At 46.1% G+C, this 25,422-nt stretch overlaps 1 protein-coding gene across 1 annotated transcript in view; it reads left to right on the top strand.

The window, feature by feature from the left end:
• Positions 1–14,270: 14,270 nt before the first annotated feature.
• The window catches only part of PNCK (pregnancy up-regulated nonubiquitous CaM kinase), a 121,922-nt gene continuing 110,770 nt past the window's right edge, over positions 14,271–25,422 (top strand). Inside the window, exon 1 of the mRNA XM_078664573.1 lies at positions 14,271–14,667. Coding sequence (XP_078520699.1) covers positions 14,591–14,667 — 77 coding nt within the window. The 5' untranslated portion in view covers positions 14,271–14,590. The remainder of the gene's footprint in view (positions 14,668–25,422) is intronic.

Below are 25,422 nucleotides of genomic sequence, written 5' to 3'. Positions count from 1 at the left end.
GGAGATTGAGAAACAGCCAAAGTGCTCAACGCAAGTACTTGAGAAATAGACACAACACTCCAGGAGAGAGCTTATGAAATAGCCAAAAAGATGCATGTGACCCCTTGAGGAGTGTCTGATGTACTCCATGTTACACCTTGAGAAATGAACACAATGTTCAATGTTACACCCGGTGAAATAGCAATAATACTCGACTTTACACCTTGAGAAATGGACACAATGTTCAATGTTAGTCCCAGTGAAATAGCATTAATACTCAACGTTACATCTTGAGAAATGGACACAATATTCAATGTGTGAACTTGTGAAATGAACAGCAAAGTCAGTGTGAGTACTTGAAAAATTATAACAATCCTCAGGAGAGAAGCTGTCAACTAGCGGAAATGCTCAATGTGCCCCCTTAGGAATGGCTGAAATACTCAATGTGGAACTTTAGGAAAGGACAAAATACTCAATGCGTCCCCTTAGGAATGGCCGAAATACTCAATATGCCACCTCAGGAATGGCCAAAATACTCAACGGGCCCCCTGAAGATTGGCCAAAATACTCAATGTGCCACCTTGGGAATGGCCAAAATACTCATTGTGCCTCCTTAGAATTGGCTAAAATACTCAATGTGCGATCTAAGGAAAGGGCAAAGTACTCATGTGCGACCTTGGGAATGGCCAAAATACTCAATGTGCCACCTTAGGAATGGCCAAAATACTCAATGTGCCACCTTAGGAAAGGCCAAAACACTCAATGTGGCACCTAAGGAATGGCCAACATACTCATATGGGACCTTAGGAATGGCCAAAATACTCAACGTGGCCCCTTAAGAATGGCCGAAATACTCAATGTGCCTCCTTGGGAATGGCTAAAAAACTCAATGTGCCCCCTCAGGAATGGCCGAAAAACTCAATGTGCCACCTTATGTATGGCGAAATACTCAATGTGCCCCTTTAGGAATATCCGAAATACTCAATGTGCCACCTTATAAATGGCCGAAATACTCAATGTACAACCTTAGGAATGGCCGAAATACTCAATGTGCCCCTTAGGAATGGCTGAAACACTCAATGTGCCCCCTTAGGATTAGCCAAAACTTAATGTAAATGCACAAGAGAAAGTCCTTAATAAAATGCAGCTAGTACAGAATGCGGCAGCAAGAATTCTGACCCATACCCCAAAAGTTTTCTCTGCAATATCCCCTATTATTCGTCAACTTCACTGGCTCCCAGTCAAAAGCCGCACGATTTACTGTGGCAGTCTCAAGATTGTGGAATTCTCTCCCCCTCCACATCAAAAACAGTCCAACCTTGATGATGTTTCGAAAACAAACAAAAACGTGGCTTTTTAATCAGTAATACCACTAGCGCCTCCTTAGCCTTTCTCAGCGCCGAGACACCTCAGGGTATTTGCGCACTATATAAATTGCATAAATAAATAAATAAATGTGCCACCTTAGGAATGGCCGAAATACTCAATGTGCCCCCTTAGTAATGGCCAATACTGAATGTGTCGCCTTAGGAATGGCCAATACTCAATGTGCCACCTTGGGATTTGCCAAAATACTCAATGTGCCACCTTATGTATGGCGAAATACTCAATATGCCCCTTTAGGAATGGCCAAAATACTCAATGTGCCACCTTATGAATGGCCGAAATACTCAATGCACCACCTTAGGACAGGCCGAAATACTCAATGTGCCCCTTTGGAATGGCTGAAACACTCAATGTGCCCCCTTAGGATAGGCCAAAACTTAATGTGCCACCTTAGGGATGGCCGAAATACTCAATGTGCCCCCTTATGAATGGCCAATACCCAATGTGCCCCCTTAGGAATGGCTGAAATACTCAATGTGCCCCTTAGGAATGGCTGAAACACTCAATGTGCCCCCTTAGGAATGACCAAAATACTCAATGTGCCCCCTTAGGAATGGCCGAAATACTCAATGTGCCATCTTAGGAAGGGCACGAAATACTCAAGGTGTCCCATTATGAATGGCCAATACTCAATGTGCCCCTTAGGAATGGCTGAAATACTCAATGTGCCCCATAGGAATGGCTGAAACACTCAATGTGCCCCCTTAGAAATGGCCGAAATACTCAATACACCTCCTTGGGAATGGCCAAAATACTCAATGTGCCCCCTCAGGAATGTCCGAAAAACTCAATGTGCCACCTTATATATGGCAAAATACTCAACGTGCCCCTTTAGGAATGGCTGATACCCAATGTGCCCCCTTAGGAATGGCTGAAATACTCAATGTGCCCCCTTAGTAATGGCCAATACTGAATGTGTCGCCTTAGGAATGGCCAATACTCAATGTGCCACCTTGGGATTTGCCAAAATACTCAATGTGCCACCTTATGTATGGCGAAATACTCAATATGCCCCTTTAGGAATGGCCAAAATACTCAATGTGCCACCTTATGAATGGCCGAAATACTCAATGCACCACCTTAGGACATGCCGAAATACTCAATGTGCCCCTTTGGAATGGCTGAAACACTCAATGTGCCCCCTTAGGATAGGCCAAAACTTAATGTGCCACCTTAGGGATGGCCGAAATACTCAATGTGCCCCCTTATGAATGGCCAATACCCAATGTGCCCCCTTAGGAATGGCTGAAATACTCAATGTGCCCCTTAGGAATGGCTGAAACACTCAATGTGCCACCTTAGGAATGACCAAAATACTCAATGTGCCCCCTTAGGAATGGCCGAAATGGACACAATGTTCAATGTTAGACTCAGTGAAATAGCATTAATACTCCATGTTACAACTTGAGAAATGGACAGAATGTTCAATGTTAGACTCAGTGAAATAGCATTAATACTCCAAGTTACACCTTGAGAAATGGACACCATGTTAGACCCGGTGAAATAGCATTAATACTCCATGTAACCCCTATAGAAATGGACACAATGTTCAATGTTAGACCCAGTGAAATAGCATTAATACTCAACGGTACACCTTGAGAAATGGACACAATGTTAGACCCGGTGAAATAGCATTAATACTCGATGTTACACCTTGAGAAATGGACACAATGTTCAATGTTAGACCCGGTGAAATAGCATTAATACTCCAAGTTACACCTTGAGCTATGGACACAATGTTCAATGTTAGACCCGGTGAAATAGCATTAATACTCAACGTTACACCTTGAGAAATGGACACAATGTTAGACCCGGTGAAATAGCATTAATACTCGATGTTACACCTTGAGAAATGGACACAATGTTCAATGTTAGACCCGGTGAAATAGCATTAATACTCCAAGTTACACCTTGAGCTATGGACACAATGTTCAATGTTAGACCCGGTGAAATAGCATTAATACTCGATGTTACACCTTGAGAAATGGACACAATGTTCAATGTTAGACCCGGTGAAATAGCATTAATACTCCAAGTTACACCTTGAGCTATGGACACAATGTTCAATGTTAGACCCGGTGAAATAGCATTAATACTCGATGTTACACCTTGAGAAATGGACACAATGTTCAATGTTAGACCCGGTGAAATAGCATTAATACTCCAAGTTACACCTTGAGCTATGGACACAATGTTCAATGTTAGACCCGGTGAAATAGCATTAATACTCCAAGTTACACCTTGCGCTATGGACACAATGTTCAATGTTAGACCCAGTGAAATAGCATTAATACTCAACGGTACACCTTGAGAAATGGACACAATGTTAGACCCGGTGAAATAGCATTAATACTCGATGTTACACCTTGAGAAATGGACACAATGTTCAATGTTAGACCCGGTGAAATAGCATTAATACTCCAAGTTACACCTTGAGCTATGGACACAATGTTCAATGCTAGACCCAGTGAATAGCATTCATACTCAATGCTACACCTTGAGAAATGGAGACAATGCAACAAGTGAGGGAGATTGAGAAACAGCCAAAGTGCTCAACGCAAGTACTTGAGAAATAGACACAACACTCCAGGAGAGAGCTTATGAAATAGCCAAAAAGATGCATGTGACCCCTTGAGGAGTGTCTGATGTACTCCATGTTACACCTTGAGAAATGAACACAATGTTCAATGTTACACCCGGTGAAATAGCAATAATACTCGACTTTACACCTTGAGAAATGGACACAATGTTCAATGTTAGTCCCAGTGAAATAGCATTAATACTCAACGTTACATCTTGAGAAATGGACACAATATTCAATGTGTGAACTTGTGAAATGAACAGCAAAGTCAGTGTGAGTACTTGAAAAATTATAACAATACTCAGGAGAGAAGCTGTCAACTAGCGGAAATGCTCAATGTGCCCCCTTAGGAATGGCTGAAATACTCAATGTGGAACTTTAGGAAAGGACAAAATACTCAATGCGTCCCCTTAGGAATGGCCGAAATACTCAATATGCCACCTCAGGAATGGCCAAAATACTCAACGGGCCCCCTTAAGATTGGCCAAAATACTCAATGTGCCACCTTGGGAATGGCCAAAATACTCATTGTGCCTCCTTAGAATTGGCTAAAATACTCAATGTGCGATCTAAGGAAAGGGCAAAGTACTCATGTGCGACCTTGGGAATGGCCAAAATACTCAATGTGCCACCTTAGGAATGGCCAAAATACTCAATGTGCCACCTTAGGAAAGGCCAAAATACTCAATGTGGCACCTAAGGAATGGCCAACATACTCATATGGGACCTTAGGAATGGCCAAAATACTCAACGTGGCCCCTTAAGAATGGCCGAAATACTCAATGTGCCTCCTTGGGAATGGCTAAAAAACTCAATGTGCCCCCTCAGGAATGGCCGAAAAACTCAATGTGCCACCTTATGTATGGCGAAATACTCAATGTGCCCCTTTAGGAATATCCGAAATACTCAATGTGCCACCTTATAAATGGCCGAAATACTCAATGTACCACCTTAGGAATGGCCGAAATACTCAATGTGCCCCTTAGGAATGGCTGAAACACTCAATGTGCCCCCTTAGGATTAGCCAAAACTTAATGTAAATGCACAAGAGAAAGTCCTTAATAAAATGCAGCTAGTACAGAATGCGGCAGCAAGAATTCTGACCCATACCCCAAAAGTTTTCTCTGCAATATCCCCTATTATTCGTCAACTTCACTGGCTCCCAGTCAAAAGCCGCACGATTTACTGTGGCAGTCTCAAGATTGTGGAATTCTCTCCCCCTCCACATCAAAAACAGTCCAACCTTGATGATGTTTCGAAAACAAACAAAAACTTGGCTTTTTAATCAGTAATACCACTAGCGCCTCCTTAGCCTTTCTCAGCGCCGAGACACCTCAGGGTATTTGCGCACTATATAAATTGCATAAATAAATAAATAAATGTGCCACCTTAGGAATGGCCGAAATACTCAATGTGCCCCCTTAGTAATGGCCAATACTGAATGTGTCGCCTTAGGAATGGCCAATACTCAATGTGCCACCTTGGGATTTGCCAAAATACTCAATGTGCCACCTTATGTATGGCGAAATACTCAATATGCCCCTTTAGGAATGGCCAAAATACTCAATGTGCCACCTTATGAATGGCCGAAATACTCAATGCACCACCTTAGGACAGGCCGAAATACTCAATGTGCCCCTTTGGAATGGCTGAAACACTCAATGTGCCCCCTTAGGATAGGCCAAAACTTAATGTGCCACCTTAGGGATGGCCGAAATACTCAATGTGCCCCCTTATGAATGGCCAATACCCAATGTGCCCCCTTAGGAATGGCTGAAATACTCAATGTGCCCCTTAGGAATGGCTGAAACACTCAATGTGCCCCCTTAGGAATGACCAAAATACTCAATGTGCCCCCTTAGGAATGGCCGAAATACTCAATGTGCCATCTTAGGAAGGGCACGAAATACTTAAGGTGTCCCATTATGAATGGCCAATACTCAATGTGCCCCTTAGGAATGGCTGAAATACTCAATGTGCCCCATAGGAATGGCTGAAACACTCAATGTGCCCCCTTAGAAATGGCCGAAATACTCAATACACCTCCTTGGGAATGGCCAAAATACTCAATGTGCCCCCTCAGGAATGTCCGAAAAACTCAATGTGCCACCTTATATATGGCAAAATACTCAATGTGCCCCTTTAGGAATGGCTGATACCCAATGTGCCCCCTTAGGAATGGCTGAAATACTCAATGTGCCCCCTTAGTAATGGCCAATACTGAATGTGTCGCCTTAGGAATGGCCAATACTCAATGTGCCACCTTGGGATTTGCCAAAATACTCAATGTGCCACCTTATGTATGGCGAAATACTCAATATGCCCCTTTAGGAATGGCCAAAATACTCAATGTGCCACCTTATGAATGGCCGAAATACTCAATGCACCACCTTAGGACATGCCGAAATACTCAATGTGCCCCTTTGGAATGGCTGAAACACTCAATGTGCCCCCTTAGGATAGGCCAAAACTTAATGTGCCACCTTAGGAATGGCCGAAATACTCAATGTGCCCCTTTAGGAATGGCTGATACCCAATGTGCCCCCTTAGGAATGGCTGAAATACTCAATGTACCACCTTAGGAATGGCCGAAATACTCAATGTGCCCCTTAGGAATGGCTGAAACACTCAATGTGCCCCCTTAGGAATGGCCAAAACTTAATGTGCTACCTTAGGAATGGCTGAAATACTCAAGGTGTCCCATTATGAATGGCCAATACTCAATGTGCCCCTTAGGAATGGCTGAAATACTCAATGTGCCCCTTAGGAATGGCTGAAACACTCAATGTGCCCCCTTAGGAATGGCCGAAATACTCAATACACCTCCTTGGGAATGGCCAAAATACTCAATGTGCCCCCTCAGGAATGGCCGAAAAACTCAATGTGCCACCTTATATATGGCAAAATACTCAATGTGCCCCTTTAGGAATGGCCGAAATACTCAATGTGTCACCTTATGAATGGCTGAAATACTCAATGTACCACCTTAGGAATGGCAGAAATACTCAATGTGCCCCTTAGGAATGGCTGAAACACTCAATGTGCCCCCTTAGGAATGGCCAAAACTTAATGTGCTACCTTAGGAATGGCTGAAATACTCAATGTGCCCCCTTAGGAATGGCCAATACTCAATGTGTCGCCTTAGGAATGGCCAATACTCAATGTGCCACCTTAGGATTGGCCAAAATACTCAATGTTCCACCTTATGAATGGCCGAAGTACTCAATGTGCCCCTTAGGAATGGCTGAAACACTCAATGTGCCCCCTTAGAAATGGCCAAAACTTAATGTGCCACCTTAGGAATGACCGAAATACTCAATGTGCCCCCTTAGGAATGGCCGAAATACTCAATGTGCCCCTTCAGGAATGGCTGAAACCCTCAATGTGCCCCCTTAGTAATGACCAAAATACTCAATGTGCCCCCTCAGGAATGGCCGAAATACTCAATGTGCCATCTTAGGAATGACCAAAATACTCAATGTGCCCCCTTATGAATTGCCAATACTCAATGTGCCCCCTTAGGAATGGCCGAAATACTCAATGTGCCCCTTAGGAATGGCTGAAACACTCAATGTGCTCCCTTAGAAATGGCCGAAATACTCAATGTGCCTCCTTGGGAATGGCCAAAATACTCAATGTGCCCCCTCAGAAATGGCCGAAATACTCAATGGGCCCCTTAGGAATGGCCGAAACACTCAATGTGCCCCCTTAGGAATGGCCAAAACTTAATGTGCCACCTTAGGAATGGCCAAAATACTCAATGTGCCCCCTTAGGAATGGCCAATACTCAATGTGTCGCCTTAGGAATGGCCAATACTCAATGTGCCACCTTGGGATTGGCTGAAACACTCAATGTGCCACCTTAGGAATAACCAAAATTCTCAATGTGCCCCCTTAGGAATGGCCGAAATACTCAATGTGCCCCTTAGGAATGGCTGAAACCATTATTGTGCCCCCTTAGGAATGAACAAAATACTCAATGTGCCCCCTTAGGAATGGCCAATACTCAATGTGCCCCCTTAGGAATGGCCGAAATACTCAATGTGCCCCTTAGGAATGGGTGAAACATTCAATGTGCCCCTTAGGAATGGCCGAAATACTCAATGTGCCTCCTTGGGAATGGCCGAAATACTCAATGTGCCTCCTTGGGAATGGCCAAAATACTCAATGTGCCCCCTCAGGAATGGCCGAAATACTCAAATTGCCACCCTATGTATGGAGAAATACTCAATGTGCCCCCTTAGAAATGGCCAAAACTTAATGTGCCACCTTAGGAATGGCCGAAATTCTCAATGTGCCCCCTTAGGAATGGCCAATACTCAATGTGTCGCCTTAGGAATGGCCAATACTCGATGTGCCACCTTAGGATTGGCCAAAATACTCAATGTTCTACCTTATGTATGGCGAAATACACAATGTGCCCCTTAAGGAATGGCCGAAATACTCAATGTGCCACCTTATGGATGGCCGAAATACTCAATGTACCCCCTTAGGAATTGCCAAAATACTCAATGTGCCCCTTAGGAATGGCTGAAAGTCTCAATGTGCCCCCTTAAAAATGTCCAAAACGTATTGTGCCACCTTAGGAATGGCCGAAATACTCAATATGCCCCCTTATGAATGGCCAATACTCAATGTGCCCCCTTAGAAATGGCCGAAATACTAAATGTGCCCCTTAGGAATGGCCAAAACTTAATGTGCCACCTTAGGAATGGCTGAAATACTGAATGTGCCCCCTTATGAATGGCCAATACTCAATATGCCCCCTTAGGAGTGGCCGAAATAGTCAATGTGCCTCCTTAGGAATGGCCAAAATACTCAATGTGCCCCTTAGGAATGACCGAAATACTCAATGTGCCCCCTTAGAAATGGCCGAAATACTCAATGTGCCCCTTAGGAATGGCTGAAACACTCAATGTGCCCCCTTAGGAATGACCAAAATACTCAATGTGCCCCCTTAGGAATGGCCGAAATACTCAATGTGCCCCTTAAGAATGGCTGAAACACTCAATGTGCCCCCTTAGGAATGGGCAAAACTTAATGTGCCACCTTAGGAATGGCCGAAATACTCAATGGGCCCCCTTATGAATGGCCAATACTCAAAGAGCCCCCTTAGGAATGGCCAAAATACTGAATGTGCCCCTTAGGAATGGCTGCAACACTCAATGTGCCCCCTTAGGAATGACCAAAATACTCAATGTGCCCCCTTAGGAATGGCTGAAATACTCATTGTGCCACCTTAGGAACGGCCGAAATACTGAATGTGCCACCTTAGGAATGACCAAAATAATCAATGTGCCACCTTAGGAAGGGCCGAAATACTCAATGTGGGATCTTAGGAATGGCTGAAACACTCAATGTGCCCCTTAGGAATGGCCAAAACTTAATGTGCCACCTTAGGGATGGCTGAAATACTAAATGTGCCCCCTTATGAATGGCCAATACTCAATGTGCCCCCTTAGGAATGGCCGAAATACTCAATGTGCCCCCTTAGGAATGGCCGAAATACTCAATGTGCCCCTTAGGAATGACCAAAATACTCAATGTGCCCCCCTTAGAAATGGCCGAAATACTCAATGTGCCCCGTAGGAATGGCTGAAACACTCAATGTGCCCCCTTAGGAATGACCAAAATACTCCATGTGCCCCCTTAGAAATGGCCAAAATACTCAATGTGCCCCTTAGGAATGGCTGAAATACTCAAGGTGCCCCCTTATGAATGACCAAAATACTCAATGTGCCCCCTTAGGAATGGCCGAAATACTCAATGTGCCCCTTAGGAATGGCTGAAACACTCAATGTGCCCCCTTAGAAATGACCAAAATACTCAATGTGGCACCTTAGGAATGGCCGAAATACTCAATGTGCCCCCTTAGGAATGGCCAAAATACTCAATGTGCCCCTTAGGAATGGCTGAAACACTCAATGTGCCCCCTTAGGAATGGCCGAAATACTCAATGTGCCCCTTAGGAATGGCTGAAACACTCAATGTGCCCCCTTAGGAATGACCAAAATACTCAATGTGCCATCTTAGGAACGGCCGAAATACTGAATGTGGCACCTTAGGAACGGCCGAAATACTCAATGTGCCCCTTAGGAATTACCAAAATACTCAATGTGCCATCTTAGGAACGGCCGAAATACTCAATGTGCCCCCTTATGAATGACCAAAATACTCAATGTGCCCCCTTAGGAATGGCCGAAATACTCAATGTGCCCCTTAGGAATGGCTGAAACACTCAATGTGCCCCCTTAGAAATGACCAAAATACTCAATGTGGCACCTTAGGAATGGCCGAAATACTCAATGTGCCCCCTTAGGAATGGCCAAAATACTCAATGTGCCCCTTAGGAATGGCTGAAACACTCAATGTGCCCCCTTAGGAATGGCCGAAATACTCAATGTGCCCCTTAGGAATGGCTGAAACACTCAATGTGCCCCCTTAGGAATGACCAAAATACTCAATGTGCCATCTTAGGAACGGCCGAAATACTGAATGTGGCACCTTAGGAACGGCCGAAATACTCAATGTGCCCCTTAGGAATTACCAAAATACTCAATGTGCCCCCTTAGGAACGGCCGAAATACTGAATGTGCCCCCTTAGGAACGGCCGAAATACTCAATGTGCCCCTTAGGAATTACCAAAATACTCAATGTGCCATTTTAGGAATGGCCGAAATACTCAATGTGGCATCTTAGGAAAGCTCCGCGCAGCTCAGATTTCCAGACTATTCCTTGGAATGCCGCGTGACTGTTCCCACAGACTCCTCTCCCCGCTGTGTCGAGCGCTAATTAGCCTTGAAGTTCGCGCGGGGGTTGGACCTCCTGTGCCAACTAAAAAAAAAATTCTTGTTGGACGAAATTGTTTACCTTTGGAGAAAGTCTGCAGAAGTGCGTGCACTAGTGGTGCAGGCGTCCTCGCGAGTAAATGGATTTACTCCTGCCAAGAATCACCTTGTGAATTCCTGACAGGCGTAAATGGAGTTTTTTTTCGTAACGTTACGGCAGAATATTCTCTTTCAAGTCGCCTCGAAGTGACCTGAGCCGCCAGAGCCGGCTCCCTGCTGCTGCCAGATGGATGGTGATGTGCATTAACCTGGTGACGTAGGGCGGGGGAAGGGCGTACTTTATGCCGTGTATACCTCCCGCCTCCCCCTCTGTGAGCTGTAGCATCCCCTCCCTGCCCCGGAGAGAGACGCTAGGCGCGCGCTCGCTGGTCCTCGCATCTCTCAAGGATGCAGCAACGCCTGCGCCTCCATCCTCGTCGCCATGGCAACCGCGGAGCGCCGCAGTCCGGGGCACTGCGGCAGGGCTGCGAGGCGCTGTCCGGGAGCGCGCACTCGCACGTGCCGCGCCCCCCAGCCCCCGCAGTAAACACGGGCTGGCATCCAGAGCACACTGACTCAGCCAGGTGGGAAGGAAGAGTGGGTTAATGCACCTGCTGCAGGGCTGCGAGGCGCTGTCCGGAAGCACGCACCCGCACGTGCCGCGCCTCCCAGCCCCCGCAGTAAACACGGGCTGGCATCCAGCCACACCGAGTCAGACAGGTGGGAAGGAAGAGTGGGTTAATGAACCTGCTGCAGGGCTGCGAGGCGCTGTCCGGGAGCACGCACCCGTACGTGCCCCCCCCCCCTTCAGCCCCCACAACAAACACGAGCTGGCATCCAGCCACACTGAGTCAGACAGGTGGGAAGGAAGAGTGGGTTAATGAACCTGCTGCAGGGCTGCGAGGCGCTGTCCGGGAGCGCGCACCCGCACGTGCCGCGCCCCCAGCCCCCACAGTAAACACGAGCTGACATCCAGCCACACTGACTCAGCCAGGTGGGAAGGAAGAGCGGGTTAATGAACCTGCTGCAGGGCTGCGAGGCGCTGTCCGGAAGCACGCACCCGCACGTGCCTCGCCCCCCAGCCCCCACAACAAACACGAGCTGGCATCCAGACACACCGAGTCAGACAGGTAGGAAAGAAGAGTGGGTTAATGAACCTGCGGCAGGGCTGCGAGGCGCTGTCCGGGAGCGCGCACCCGCACGTGCCGCGCCCCCCAGCCCCCACAGTAAACACGAGCTGACATCCAGCCACACCGAGTCAGCCAGGTAGGAAAGAAGAGTGGGTTAATGAACCTGCTGCAGGGCTGCGAGGCGCTGTCCGGGAGCGCGCACCCGCACGTGCCGCGCCCCCCCCCCCTTCAGCCCCCACAACAAACACGGGCTGGCATCCAGCGCACACCGAGCTGGCCAGGTGGGAAGGAAGAGTGGGTTAATGAACCTGCTGCAGGGCTCCGAGGCGCTGTCCGGGAGCGCGCACCCGTACGTGCCGCGCCCCCCAGCTTCCACAGTAAACAAGGACTGGCATCCAGACACACTGACAGCCAGGTGGGAAGGAAGAGTGGGTTAATGAACCTGCTGCAGGGCTGTCCGTGAGGGCACAGATTAGAACTCACCCTGGGAAGATGCACTCGGGCATCCTCCTAGGATCCATGACACGAGCAACTCTGAGGTAAATACAGAGCTTAGAAGGTAAAGGTGCAACAGAAGCGCTACAAAACATAGCGGAGCACTAGCATTTATTCCGGTAGAAACGGGCACTGCACTAACACCTCTCCAAGCTCAGAGGGGGCGGCAGTGCAACGCCCCACACCCCAGAGTCAGGGACCCTCTCTCACTAACACCCCACCCCATCTCCAAGCTTTACTGCAGTGTGTGTGTGTGTCTGCACACAACAGAGAGCTTCTCTCACTAACAGGACCCATACAGTATCTTAGTGTGATGCCTTTGCTGTGATGCTGGAAACCCTGCAGGATGAGTGAATAGTAGGCAGAGATGGGGCAGATGGAGAGGGCCTGTCCTCTTGCTCTGTCTTTAGGACCCCCCCCCCCCACCTTGACTTGTGATGGGTCTGAATCAGTGGTCGAAGTGGGCGGGATCAGAGGAGCACGACCTGCCCATACTTTTTTAATTGATGAGAAACCTTCCCCTACATTTCGTGAAAAGACAAGGCCCTGGGATGGTTCATTCTGATGGTTTAGATTCTTCAGCTGAAATGTAGGGCAGGGAGTCTCCTGTGCTGTGAAACCGAAGACGGGCAGACAGATAAACACAAGCAAGCCTTCTCTGCAGGGTGCCTACGTGCCTGAAGCAATACAAGTGTGCGTCACTGGTTAATCTGCAAACGTAAAGGGGCTTGAGAGATAATTCCGGCTTTAATTGGTGGATGCACTTGAAGCTTTGTGATAACGAAGATGTGTTCTTATTGAGTGGAAGTGCAAGGAAGTTACCAGCTGAGCTGTGAAGTGCTTGCTTTTAAGGATCCTATATATATATATATATATATATATATATATTTTAAAAGCATTACGTAGAGTCTGAGTATTACTAAAATCTATATTTTGGAAGCACATTTTCATGTTAAACCTTTTTGCACCCTTTGTATCAGTCTATCTTAAAGTGCGTGCAAAGCCAGTCTAAAATAATGACTTACATATTCACAGTGCTTTCTGTCACAGGATGTGGCCTCGTTGCACTAAAAATACACGTCACTATTTTCCACTGCACCAATCGATTTAACTCTGTTGCTCTCTGGTTACACCCAGACCTCTGTAGTGGATTCGTTTATGGCGGTTTCATAATGCACTTTGGTGCATTTACACTTGATTAACTGAACTTTTTAAAGATATTTCTCACTTACACTGTGAGATATTTTATATGTAGTTACCTGATGGTGAAAGATAAAAAAAGACAGTACTTGTTGTTGTTTTTAACCACACCTTTGATCCCCGCCCCCACACTCACTGACCCCGCCCCATTGCATGCAGCATAACAGTTCCCATGCTTCATTTAATGCACTGCCGCCACTGGTCTGGAGAGATCCCACCCCCAGCCCTGGGCCCTCGCCCCTGGGGGGGCGATGAGGAATGTGTCTAAGAGGCCACTTCCTGTAGGAGCCTGGGAGCCCAAGATAATCTGTGCTCTCCCCTCCCCTCTTCTCTCTTTACAGCCTGCTGGTGGGACAGGACAGCAGCCGGTGAGGACAGGCCTGTGACAACAGCACCACCAGGACCCCCTGTCCAGACTCTGCTGTTGCACCAGGACCCCCGAGGGCCCCTGACCAGACTCAGCTGCACCACCAGGACCCCCGAGGGCCCCTGACCAGACTCAGCTGCACCACCAGGACCCCCGAGGGCCCCTGACCAGACTCTACTGCACCACCAGGACCCCTGAGAGCCCCTGACCAGACTCAGCTGCACCACCAGGACCCCCGAGGGCCCCTGACCAGACTCAGCTGCACCACCAAGACCCCCGAGGGCCCCTGACCAGACTCAGCTGCACCACCAGGACCCCCGGGGACCCCTGACCAGACTCAGCTGCACCACCAGGACCCCCGAGGGCCCCTGACCAGACTCAGCTGCACCACCAGGACCCCCGGGGACCCCTGACCAGACTCTGCTTTTAAAACAAGGACCCCTGACCAGCCTCTGTTGTAACACAAGGACCCCTGACCAGACTCTTTGTTGCCACGAGGACTCCTTACAAGCCTCAGCTGTCACTCCAGGACCCCCTGACCAGCACCACAAGGATTCACAAGCTCCCCTGATCCACCTCCACTGCTCACGAGACCCCAGGGGAGCCCCCACCCCCAGACTCCACCATGCCTCTTGGAAAGAACTGGAAGAAGAGGATAGAGGACATCTCTTCTGTGTACCACGTCAAGGAGAAACTGGGCGCGTGAGTACCACTTCCGCTGAAATACCACTTCAGCATTAATACCGCTTCCATATGAACGTAACTTCTGCACTAGTACCGCTTCTGCACACTATTACCACTTCTACGCAAATACTGTCTCTGCACTAGTACCACTTCCATGTGAATACTGTCTCTGCACTAGTACCGCTTCCATGCACATTTCACGTATTCACTAGTACCACTTTCATGCAAATACGGTCTCTGCACTAGTATCAATTCCATGTGAATACTGTCTCTGCACTAGTACCGCTTCCATGCACATTTCACGTATTCACTAGTACCACTTTCATGCAAATACTGTCTCTGCACTAGTACCGCTTCCATGCACATTTCACGTATTCACTAGTACCACTTCCATGTGAATACTGTCTCTGCACTAGTACCGCTTCCATGCACATTTCACGTATTCACTAGTACCACTTTCATGCAAATACTGTCTCTGCACTAGTACCACTTCCATGTGAATACTGTCTCTGCACTAGTACCGCTTCCATGCACATTTCACGTATTCACTAGTACCACTTTCATGCAAATACTGTCTCTGCACTAGTACCACTTCCATGTGAATACTGTCTCTGCACTAGTACCGCTTCCATGCACATTTCACGTATTCACTAGTACCACTTTCATGCAAATACGGTCTCTGCACTAGTGTCAATTCCATGTGAATACTGTCTCTGCACTAGTACCGCTTCCATGCACATTTCACGTATTCACTAGTACCACTTTCATGCAAATACTGTCTCTGCACTAGTACCACTTCCATGTGAATACTGTCTCTGCACTAGTACCGCTTCCATGCACATTTCACGTATTCACTAGTACCACTTTCATGCAAATACGGTCTCTGCACTAGTATCACTTCCATGTGAATACTGTCTCTGCACTAGTACCGCTTCCATGCACATTTCACGTATTCACTAGTACCACTTTCATGCAAATACTGTCTCTGCACTAGTACCACTTCCATGTGAATACTGTCTCTGCACTAGTACCGCTTCCATGCACATTTCACGCATTCACTAGTACCACTTTCATGCAAATACTGTCTTTGCACTAGTACCACTTCCATGTGAATACTGTCTCAGCACTAGTACCACTTCCATGTGAATACTGTCTCTGCACTAGTATCACTTCCATGTGAATACTGTCTCTGCACTAGTACCACTTCCATGTGAATACTGTCTCTGCACTAGTACCACTTCCATGTGAATACTGTCTCTGCGCTAGTATCACTTCCATGTCAACACTGTCTCTGCGCTAGTATCACTTCCATGTGAATACTGTCTCTGCACTAGTACCACTTCCATGTGAATACTGTCTCTGCACTAGTATCACTTCCATGTGAACACTGTCTCTGCGCTAGTATCACTTCCATGTGAATACTGTCTCTGCATTAGTATCACTTCCATGTGAATACTGTCTCTGCGCCAGTATCACTTCCATGTGAATACTGTCTCTGCACTAGTATCACTTCCATGTGAATACTGTCTCTGCGCTAGTATCACTTCCATGCGAATAGCACTTCTGCACTAGTACCACTTCCATGCGAATACTGTCTCTGCACTAGTACCACTTCCATGTGAATACTGTCTCTGCGCTAGTATCACTTCCATGTGAATACTGTCTCTGCACTAGTACCACTTCCATGTGAATACTGTCTCTGCACTAGTACCACTTCCATGTGAATACTGTCTCTGCACTAGTATCACTTCCATGTGAATACTGTCTCTGCGCTAGTATCACTTCCATGTGAATACTGTCTCTGCACTAGTACCACTTCCATGTGAATACTGTGTCTGCACTAGTACCACTTCCATGCAACTACAACTACTGCACTAGTACCACTTCCATGCAAATACCACTTCTGCACTAGTACCACTTCCATGTGAATACTGTCTCTGCGCTAGTATCACTTCCATGTGAATACTGTCTCTGCACCAGTATCACTTCCATGTGAATACTGTCTCTGCACTAGTATCACTTCCATGTGAATACTGTCTCTGCACTAGTATCACTTCCATGTGAATACTGTCTCTGCACTAGTACCACTTCCATGTGAATACTGTCTCTGCACTAGTATCACTTCCATGTGAACACTGTCTCTGCACTAGTACCGCTTCCATGCACATTTCACGTATTCACTAGTACCACTTTCATGCAAATACGGTCTCTGCACTAGTACCACTTCCATGTGAATACTGTCTCTGCACTAGTACCGCTTCCATGCACATTTCACGTATTCACTAGTACCACTTTCATGCAAATACGGTCTCTGCACTAGTATCACTTCCATGTGAATACTGTCTCTGCACTAGTACCGCTTCCATGCACATTTCACGTATTCACTAGTACCACTTTCATGCAAATACTGTCTCTGCACTAGTACCACTTCCATGTGAATACTGTCTCTGCACTAGTACCGCTTCCATGCACATTTCACGCATTCACTAGTACCACTTTCATGCAAATACTGTCTTTGCACTAGTACCACTTCCATGTGAATACTGTCTCAGCACTAGTACCACTTCCATGTGAATACTGTCTCTGCACTAGTATCACTTCCATGTGAATACTGTCTCTGCACTAGTACCACTTCCATGTGAATACTGTCTCTGCACTAGTACCACTTCCATGTGAATACTGTCTCTGCGCTAGTATCACTTCCATGTGAACACTGTCTCTGCGCTAGTATCACTTCCATGTGAATACTGTCTCTGCACTAGTACCACTTCCATGTGAATACTGTCTCTGCACTAGTATCACTTCCATGTGAACACTGTCTCTGCGCTAGTATCACTTCCATGTGAATACTGTCTCTGCACTAGTATCACTTCCATGTGAATACTGTCTCTGCGCCAGTATCACTTCCATGTGAATACTGTCTCTGCACTAGTATCACTTCCATGTGAATACTGTCTCTGCGCTAGTATCACTTCCATGCGAATAGCACTTCTGCACTAGTACCACTTCCATGCGAATACTGTCTCTGCACTAGTACCACTTCCATGTGAATACTGTCTCTGCGCTAGTATCACTTCCATGTGAATACTGTCTCTGCACTAGTACCACTTCCATGTGAATACTGTCTCTGCACTAGTACCACTTCCATGTGAATACTGTCTCTGCACTAGTATCACTTCCATGTGAATACTGTCTCTGCGCTAGTATCACTTCCATGTGAATACTGTCTCTGCACTAGTACCACTTCCATGTGAATACTGTCTCTGCACTAGTACCACTTCCATGCAACTACAACTACTGCACTAGTACCACTTCCATGCAAATACCACTTCTGCACTAGTACCACTTCCATGTGAATACTGTCTCTGCGCTAGTATCACTTCCATGTGAATACTGTCTCTGCACCAGTATCACTTCCATGTGAATACTGTCTCTGCACTAGTATCACTTCCATGTGAATACTGTCTCTGCACTAGTATCACTTCCATGTGAATACTGTCTCTGCACTAGTACCACTTCCATGTGAATACTGTCTCTGCACTAGTATCACTTCCATGTGAACACTGTCTCTGCGCTAGTATCACTTCCATGTGAATACTGTCTCTGCACTAGTATCACTTCCATGTGAATACTGTCTCTGCGCCAGTATCACTTCCATGTGAATACTGTCTCTGCACTAGTATCACTTCCATGTGAATACTGTCTCTGCGCTAGTATCACTTCCATGCGAATAGCACTTCTGCACTAGTACCACTTCCATGCGAATACTGTCTCTGCACTAGTACCACTTCCATGTGAATACTGTCTCTGCGCTAGTATCACTTCCATGTGAATACTGTCTCTGCACTAGTACCACTTCCATGTGAATACTGTCTCTGCACTAGTACCACTTCCATGTGAATACTGTCTCTGCACTAGTATCACTTCCATGTGAATACTGTCTCTGCGCTAGTATCACTTCCATGTGAATACTGTCTCTGCACTAGTACCACTTCCATGTGAATACTGTCTCTGCACTAGTACCACTTCCATGTGAATACTGTCTCTGCGCTAGTATCACTTCCATGTGAATACTGTCTCTGCACTAGTACCACTTCCATGTGAATACTGTCTCTGCACTAGTACCACTTCCATGCAACTACAACTACTGCACTAGTACCACTTCCATGCAAATACCACTTCTGCACTAGTACCACTTCCATGTGAATACTGTCTCTGCGCTAGTATCACTTCCATGTGAATACTGTCTCTGCACCAGTATCACTTCCATGTGAATACTGTCTCTGCACTAGTATCACTTCCATGTGAATACTGTCTCTGCGCCAGTATCACTTCCATGTGAATACTGTCTCTGCACTAGTATCACTTCCATGTGAATACTGTCTCTGCACTAGTATCACTTCCATGTGAATACTGTCTCTGCGCTAGTATCACTTCCATGTGAACACTGTCTCTGCACTAGTATCACTTCCATGTGAATACTGTCTCTGCGCCAGTATCACTTCCATGTGAATACTGTCTCTGCACTAGTATCACTTCCATGTGAATACTGTCTCTGCACTAGTATCACTTCCATGCGAATACTACATCTGCACTAGTACCACTTCCATGGGAATACTGTCTCTGCACTAGTACCACTTCCATGTGAATACTGTCTCTGCACTAGTACCATTTCCATGAAAATACTGTCTCTGCACTAGTACCACTTCCATATGAACGTAACTTTTTCACTAATACCTCTTCCGCACACTAGTACCACTTCTACACAAATACCATCTCTGCACTATTACCGCTTCCATCCGAATACAACTTCTGCACTAATATCACTTGCATGTGAATACAGCTTCTGTGCTAGTATCACTCTGCACTGGTTCTGCTTCACTACAAACATCACTTTTACACTAGTACTGCTTGTGCATGAATAACGTTTCAGCACCAGTAGCGCGTCAGCTCAAATACTGCTCTTTCACTAGTACCACCTACATACTAATACAACTTCTGCACTGGTCCTGCTTCAGTACAAACATCACTTTTACACTGGTACCGCTTGTGCATTAATAACGCTTCTGCACCAGTAGCGCGTCAGCTCAAATACTGCTTATTCACTAGTACCACTTACACACTAATACAACCTTTGCACTTGTACTGCTTCAGTACAAACATCACCTTTACACTGGTACCGCTTGTGCATGAATAACGCTTCTGCACCAGTACCACTTCCACACAAACACAGCTCCTTCACTAGTACCACTTCCACACAAACACAGCTCCTTCACTAGTACCACTTCCACACAAACACAGCTCCTTCACTAGTACCACTTCCACACAAACACAGCTCCTTCACTAGTACCACTTCCACACAAACACAGCTCCTTCACTAGTACCACTTCCACACAAACACAGCTCCTTCACTAGTACCACTTCCACACAAACACAGCTCCTTCACTAGTACCACTTACACATTAATACAACCTTTGCACTTGTACTGCTTCAGTACAAACACAGCTCCTTCACTAGCGCCGCTTCTGCAGTGAGTAAATAACCTTCAAATGCCGCTGGAGAACGTCTTTGCCACCTGTGCCTAATAGAAAATGTTAACCTGAGAAACCAATGTTGACACTAACTGGGAAACCATAGAGGCTGCTTACGTTTTTAAACAGGTTTGTTGTGCATTCTAGCATTCTTGAGGTCGGTCAGTAAGGATTGTCCCTTGAATCGGACAACAGAAATGACTGCGATCTTTGCAGGGCTGTGTCTGTGTTTCATCCTCCAAGCCAGGCATGAGTGTCACAGGACCATCATGAAGCAGGAGGTGGGGGAGGGGAGTGGGCCACGAGGATCCGACAGGCTTTTCCTGTTCCCAGTCGGATCCATGGACGCCCACTCTATAAAGACACACAGAGGAGGGGGGAACTCCAGGGTCGATACAGGGTCCGAACCAGGCACAACTCTCGGACACCCGGATACACACAGACACTCTCACACACTGCGGAGAGAGTGAGTTAACACAATGTGTGATGATTCCGGCGATGGGAAACCTCTCCTCTGGACTAAACTGCTGGACACCAAAGATTTCCAACCAGTGCCGCAGGAGTGTACCGCTTTTGGCCACCATAAGTGTGGCAGGGTATGCTCAGACGTGAGTCCCTTGCTCACTTTGCCACTGGATTCAAGCAAGCCGGGCCGAAGACGGCTGCAATGCCAGAAACCGGTCCTCGGAAGCTTGTTTCCGGTCCAGGGTAGGCATGGCTTGGCAGTTCGATCTGGACTGTTCCCATGAGGCACAGGATCAGACTGATTTGCATATAGCATGTCTGAACTGGGGTGGCAGAGTGGGCTATAGAACGGTGATGGATTAAACCCAGATCTGTTGACTGGGTGTGAGTGTTTGATTGATTCAGATGCTCCGTCCATCACCACCCCCTTTTGTACCACTTTTGGCCGCCATAAGTGTGGCAGGGTATGCTCAGACATGAATCCCTTGCTCACTTTGCCACTGGATTCAAGCAAGCCGGGCTGAAGACGGCTGGAATGCCAGAAACCGGTCCTCGGAAGCTTGTTTCCGGTCCAGGGAAGACATGGCTTGGCAGTTCGGGCTGGACTGTTCCCATGAGGCACAGGGTCAGACTGATTTGCATATAGCCATGTCTGAACTGGGGTGGCAGAGTGGGCTAAAGAACGGTGATGGATCAAACCCAGATCTTTTGACTGGGTGTGAGTGTTTGATTGATTCAGGTGCTCTGTACCGCAGGAGTGTCATCAACGTTCAACACCTCTTAAGGACGTTACTCTCCAGGATGTTGAAAGGTGGAGCACTTCTGCTGCTCTCCGACCAGCCACCGTCTAGTGGTACCTTAGAACTGGTTCCTTCCTGTGTAGCCTCTGCTCTGCTCAGAGCAAAGCAGAAAAATACTGATCCAGGAAATAACAAGCATTTGCAATGCAATCGCTCTCGCAGTTACGCAAGTTTGAGCTATTGGCATTGTAAATGGCTATGCCTTTTATTTTAGTATTGGTTTTTAAAACATAAATAAAAGACATGGGGCCAGATGTAGGTAATCTCGATTTATTTACTCTTAAATACCGAATAATACCTATTCGGTATTTAAGAGTGGGTTAATGGGATGTAGGTAATTTCTCTTTTTAAATTACCGAATCGGTAAGATTCGGTAATTACCGAATCGGTATTTACCGATTCTGTAATTGCCATTCATTCTTATGTGCCTGGAGGCCCATAGGATCTAATGTCAATTACAAAATCGGTAAATACCGATTCGGTAAAAGGGGGAAACATTGAAGGGTGGCAGGGTATCACTTTGACACCCAGTTGCACCCCTCAATTGTGTATGGGTGCACATGTTACAGACATACATGCTTTGGGCATGTATGTCTGCAACATGTCAGCATTTGAAAAGCAAAAAAAATGCTTTTTCAAGGCTTTTCATTATTTACCACCAACTTCTAGTTGGAGGAAAATAACGAATAACTGATTACAGTGCTACCTATATCTCATAATACAGATTCGGTAATTTTACAGAATCGGTAATTTTTATCTCAGGTTCTGTGATGTATTCCTATAGGTACTGTATCGATCCCCCTATTCCTGACCCTGGTCTGGTTAATAAGTAACTATCAGCCATCCAACGGCGCAAAAACCCTTATCTGATTAAGCCACACCACGGCACAGAAGCGCGTTATCTGATTAGGTCATAACGCATGCCATCTAATTAGGCAAGCACTATTCCTCCAGCCCCTGATAAGGCATACGGAGTTCTCAAAACAAATCAAACCTGCAGCAACCTGGGAAAACCCATAGCCATTGTTTTGATTTCACCGAGAACTTCAGTAAAGAATGTGCGAACGAACCCATTCGTATGACATCCTTATTGACGTATATATGTCCATCCTTACGTCAATCTCGGCACCTTTCAGGTATAAATATTACCGACATTGCCTTAAGCAAACACACGCGGTGGTGACGAGATTGGAGCAGCGAGACTTGTCGAGGAGCCCAGCTGAAAGCAAAGCCCACAGACGCTGCCCCGCCTTCCTGACGCGCTGAGAAGGAGACGCTGCCTTTCTCCTGCCGAGAAATCCAGCTCCGGCGCTTCCAAGCAGCCCTTGCAGGCAGCTGGAATATCAAGACCAAAGACGAGAGATACCATCCCTCCAGACTTCTAGGTCCCAGGTACAGAACTGAATAACCCCTTGCAGAGAATTCTTGAGTCAGTCCCTTGGCAAAACAAACTTAACTTAAACTGCTACTTATCTACTCCCGCCCACGTATTAGGCTTAGGTCAGGTACACCGGGATAGGCGTAGTTAGAAGCACCAGTTGAGTATGATTAGTCAAATGTATATATGTATGTATCTATTTTATCCATTTTAAATATCATATGGCTAAGAAACCATATCAATGCTTCTACAGTATTATTTTATAATTCTGTCTTTACTGTATGCACTTTACTTAACAATAAGTATCGCAATAATATCGATCCATTTCTCTTGTATGAGAAAAGAGACTGATCAATAAATAACATCTTTTATTGAACACGCCCGTCTCTTCCTTTTCTCTACAATCTGGTGAAACTAAGAATGCACTGAACTGACTGAGTAAAATAAGTTGTCTTTTGTTTTCACACGACTCTAGAGATACACTCTTAATTAGGGGAGAGCAAAGTTGTCATGTTCTATGGTTGTCAGAAACTAAATCCCTTCTTGTCTATCCAGGGAGGTTCAACTCCTCCCTGCCTATTCGAGAAAGTTTCTAGTGAACTCTGAGCTAGCTGGCAAACACAAAACTTTAAGTCTAATATCGTCAGTAGAAGACCTAGTTAACCTATGCCCTAGGTCTATACTATTGAAGGTATTATTCCAATGCGCAGAGCCTATTGGGATAATAGGAACAACACTACATGGCGCCCAAACGTTTGGATAGGCGATAAAACTAACGCAAGACATTAGAGTAACTCAGTCGTGCTTTTTCACACAGAGCCCCTTTTTTCCCATAAAACTCCAAAGACGTCTGGAGTGGGTGAAAGGTTATATCCGCCAAACCTCGCAGGAGGAGACTCCTATGTACGGTTCTTGGTTTATTCAACGTTGAAGGATACACTGTTCCAAAATATTGTGCATCTAATCTTTGTTTCCGTGGAAACCTGATCTGCAAATAAACAAAATCCTCTTGTCAGCAAAATGACAGAGAGTGAAGAAGAAAGGGAGACAGTTAGAGTAGCAGCTGAACTCCTAGCAGCTGATAATACTCTGCAGGAAAATGACCCGGATATAATACTCATCCCGGTCAACATAAGAAAATCTATAACTTTAAAACTTATAGAAAATGGACTGACACCTAGAGGTGGCACAGTCATATTCGTAATTGAGGCACACGAATATCGGCAGACAGAGGTATTCTATTCATGGATAAACTTTCCAGCAGCAAACGCTGTAACAAAGGACTTCCACTATTACAAAACAGAGGAACCTCCTGAAGAATACACTCCTTTCGGGGAGGTGGAAGTACCACTCAAATTCCAAGAGCACCTGCTCTTGTTTAATGGCGCCCTAAAACATAATAATCACATCACCAGGCTCGGTCCACTAGGTAGACCAGGAGCGACGTGGCCGGTCCTAGCCGGATACACACCACATCCAGACATTGAAGAAATGCCTGCACCAGAACTTTTAGTACAACTAAAACAATTAATTAAAATACATAGACAATTAGTCCAATATGTAATGCGGACTTCAACTGTCCAACCAGTAATTAAAATTCCACAGCTGACCCCTCATCAGGGGAACACAAATAAAATTACACCACAGAACATACAGTCCTGTCTGGGTAAAGTACCAGCTAAACGAGAACAAATTCCATTCTGGTTAGCACAAAAAATCACTCAAATAGAGGCGGTGTTTCCAGATACCACTCCTCTTGAGAAACACAGGATTCTGACTATCTGTCTTCCAATGGGAATCGCACCACACGTGGAGGACTGTGACACTTGGGGAACAGTCTTTGCTTCCAGTTACACAAAAACACATGGTGTTCCATCCATGTCAGTAATACCAGATGTGCTAAAACAAATTCAAGATGAATACGGTCCAGAACCCGCTTTAACTCTCGGTATGAAATTACTGAAAGACTTCAAGCAGGTCTCGGCAATACTACTAGCCAACATAAAGGGAGAAGCAGCGAATGTGGCGATCCGCCAGAGGTTAAAAGAGACAAATATAGCAGACCAACCATCTGAAATTGCCAGAATTATAGAAAAATCCTATGAAGAACTAGGTAGAGATAGTTTGGGTGGAATACCAGTGAAGCCCCAACTAATTGAAAGTCCTGAAAAGGTATTTATTAAAAATACTCTAAACACTCAAAGAAAGAGCTGGGATGGAAATAAACAATCCACTCCCAAAGAAAAAAGATTCCAGTCCAGAGGTAGGTCTCCTCGGCGGAGAGACAGATCTCCTGACCAAGGACGCAAGTCTCCCCAACGGGAGCCCTCTGTGAAAAAATACAACCTTAGAAATAGGGATACTATAAAGAAACCTGATAGATATCAAGATATTGATACACGTCCCTCTCAATCTTTTCAGACTTCCTCGCAGAAATCGGAAAGAAGAGGACGATCAGAACACAGGGAAGAGCACGTCAAGTCCAAAGACAAGGAACCTGCTCATCCAAATAAAAAATTACAGTTTCCAAAAAAGAAGGTAGCCAGCATTAAAATAATCAACGATGCCGAGAATTCTGAGGACACAGCTGAAAAACGGA

This window comes from Lissotriton helveticus, chromosome 10, assembly GCF_964261635.1.
Source record: "Lissotriton helveticus chromosome 10, aLisHel1.1, whole genome shotgun sequence".
Lineage (NCBI taxonomy): Eukaryota > Metazoa > Chordata > Amphibia > Caudata > Salamandridae > Lissotriton > Lissotriton helveticus.
Note: the sequence above shows the minus strand (reverse complement) of the source record. Positions and strands in the feature narration are given on the sequence as shown.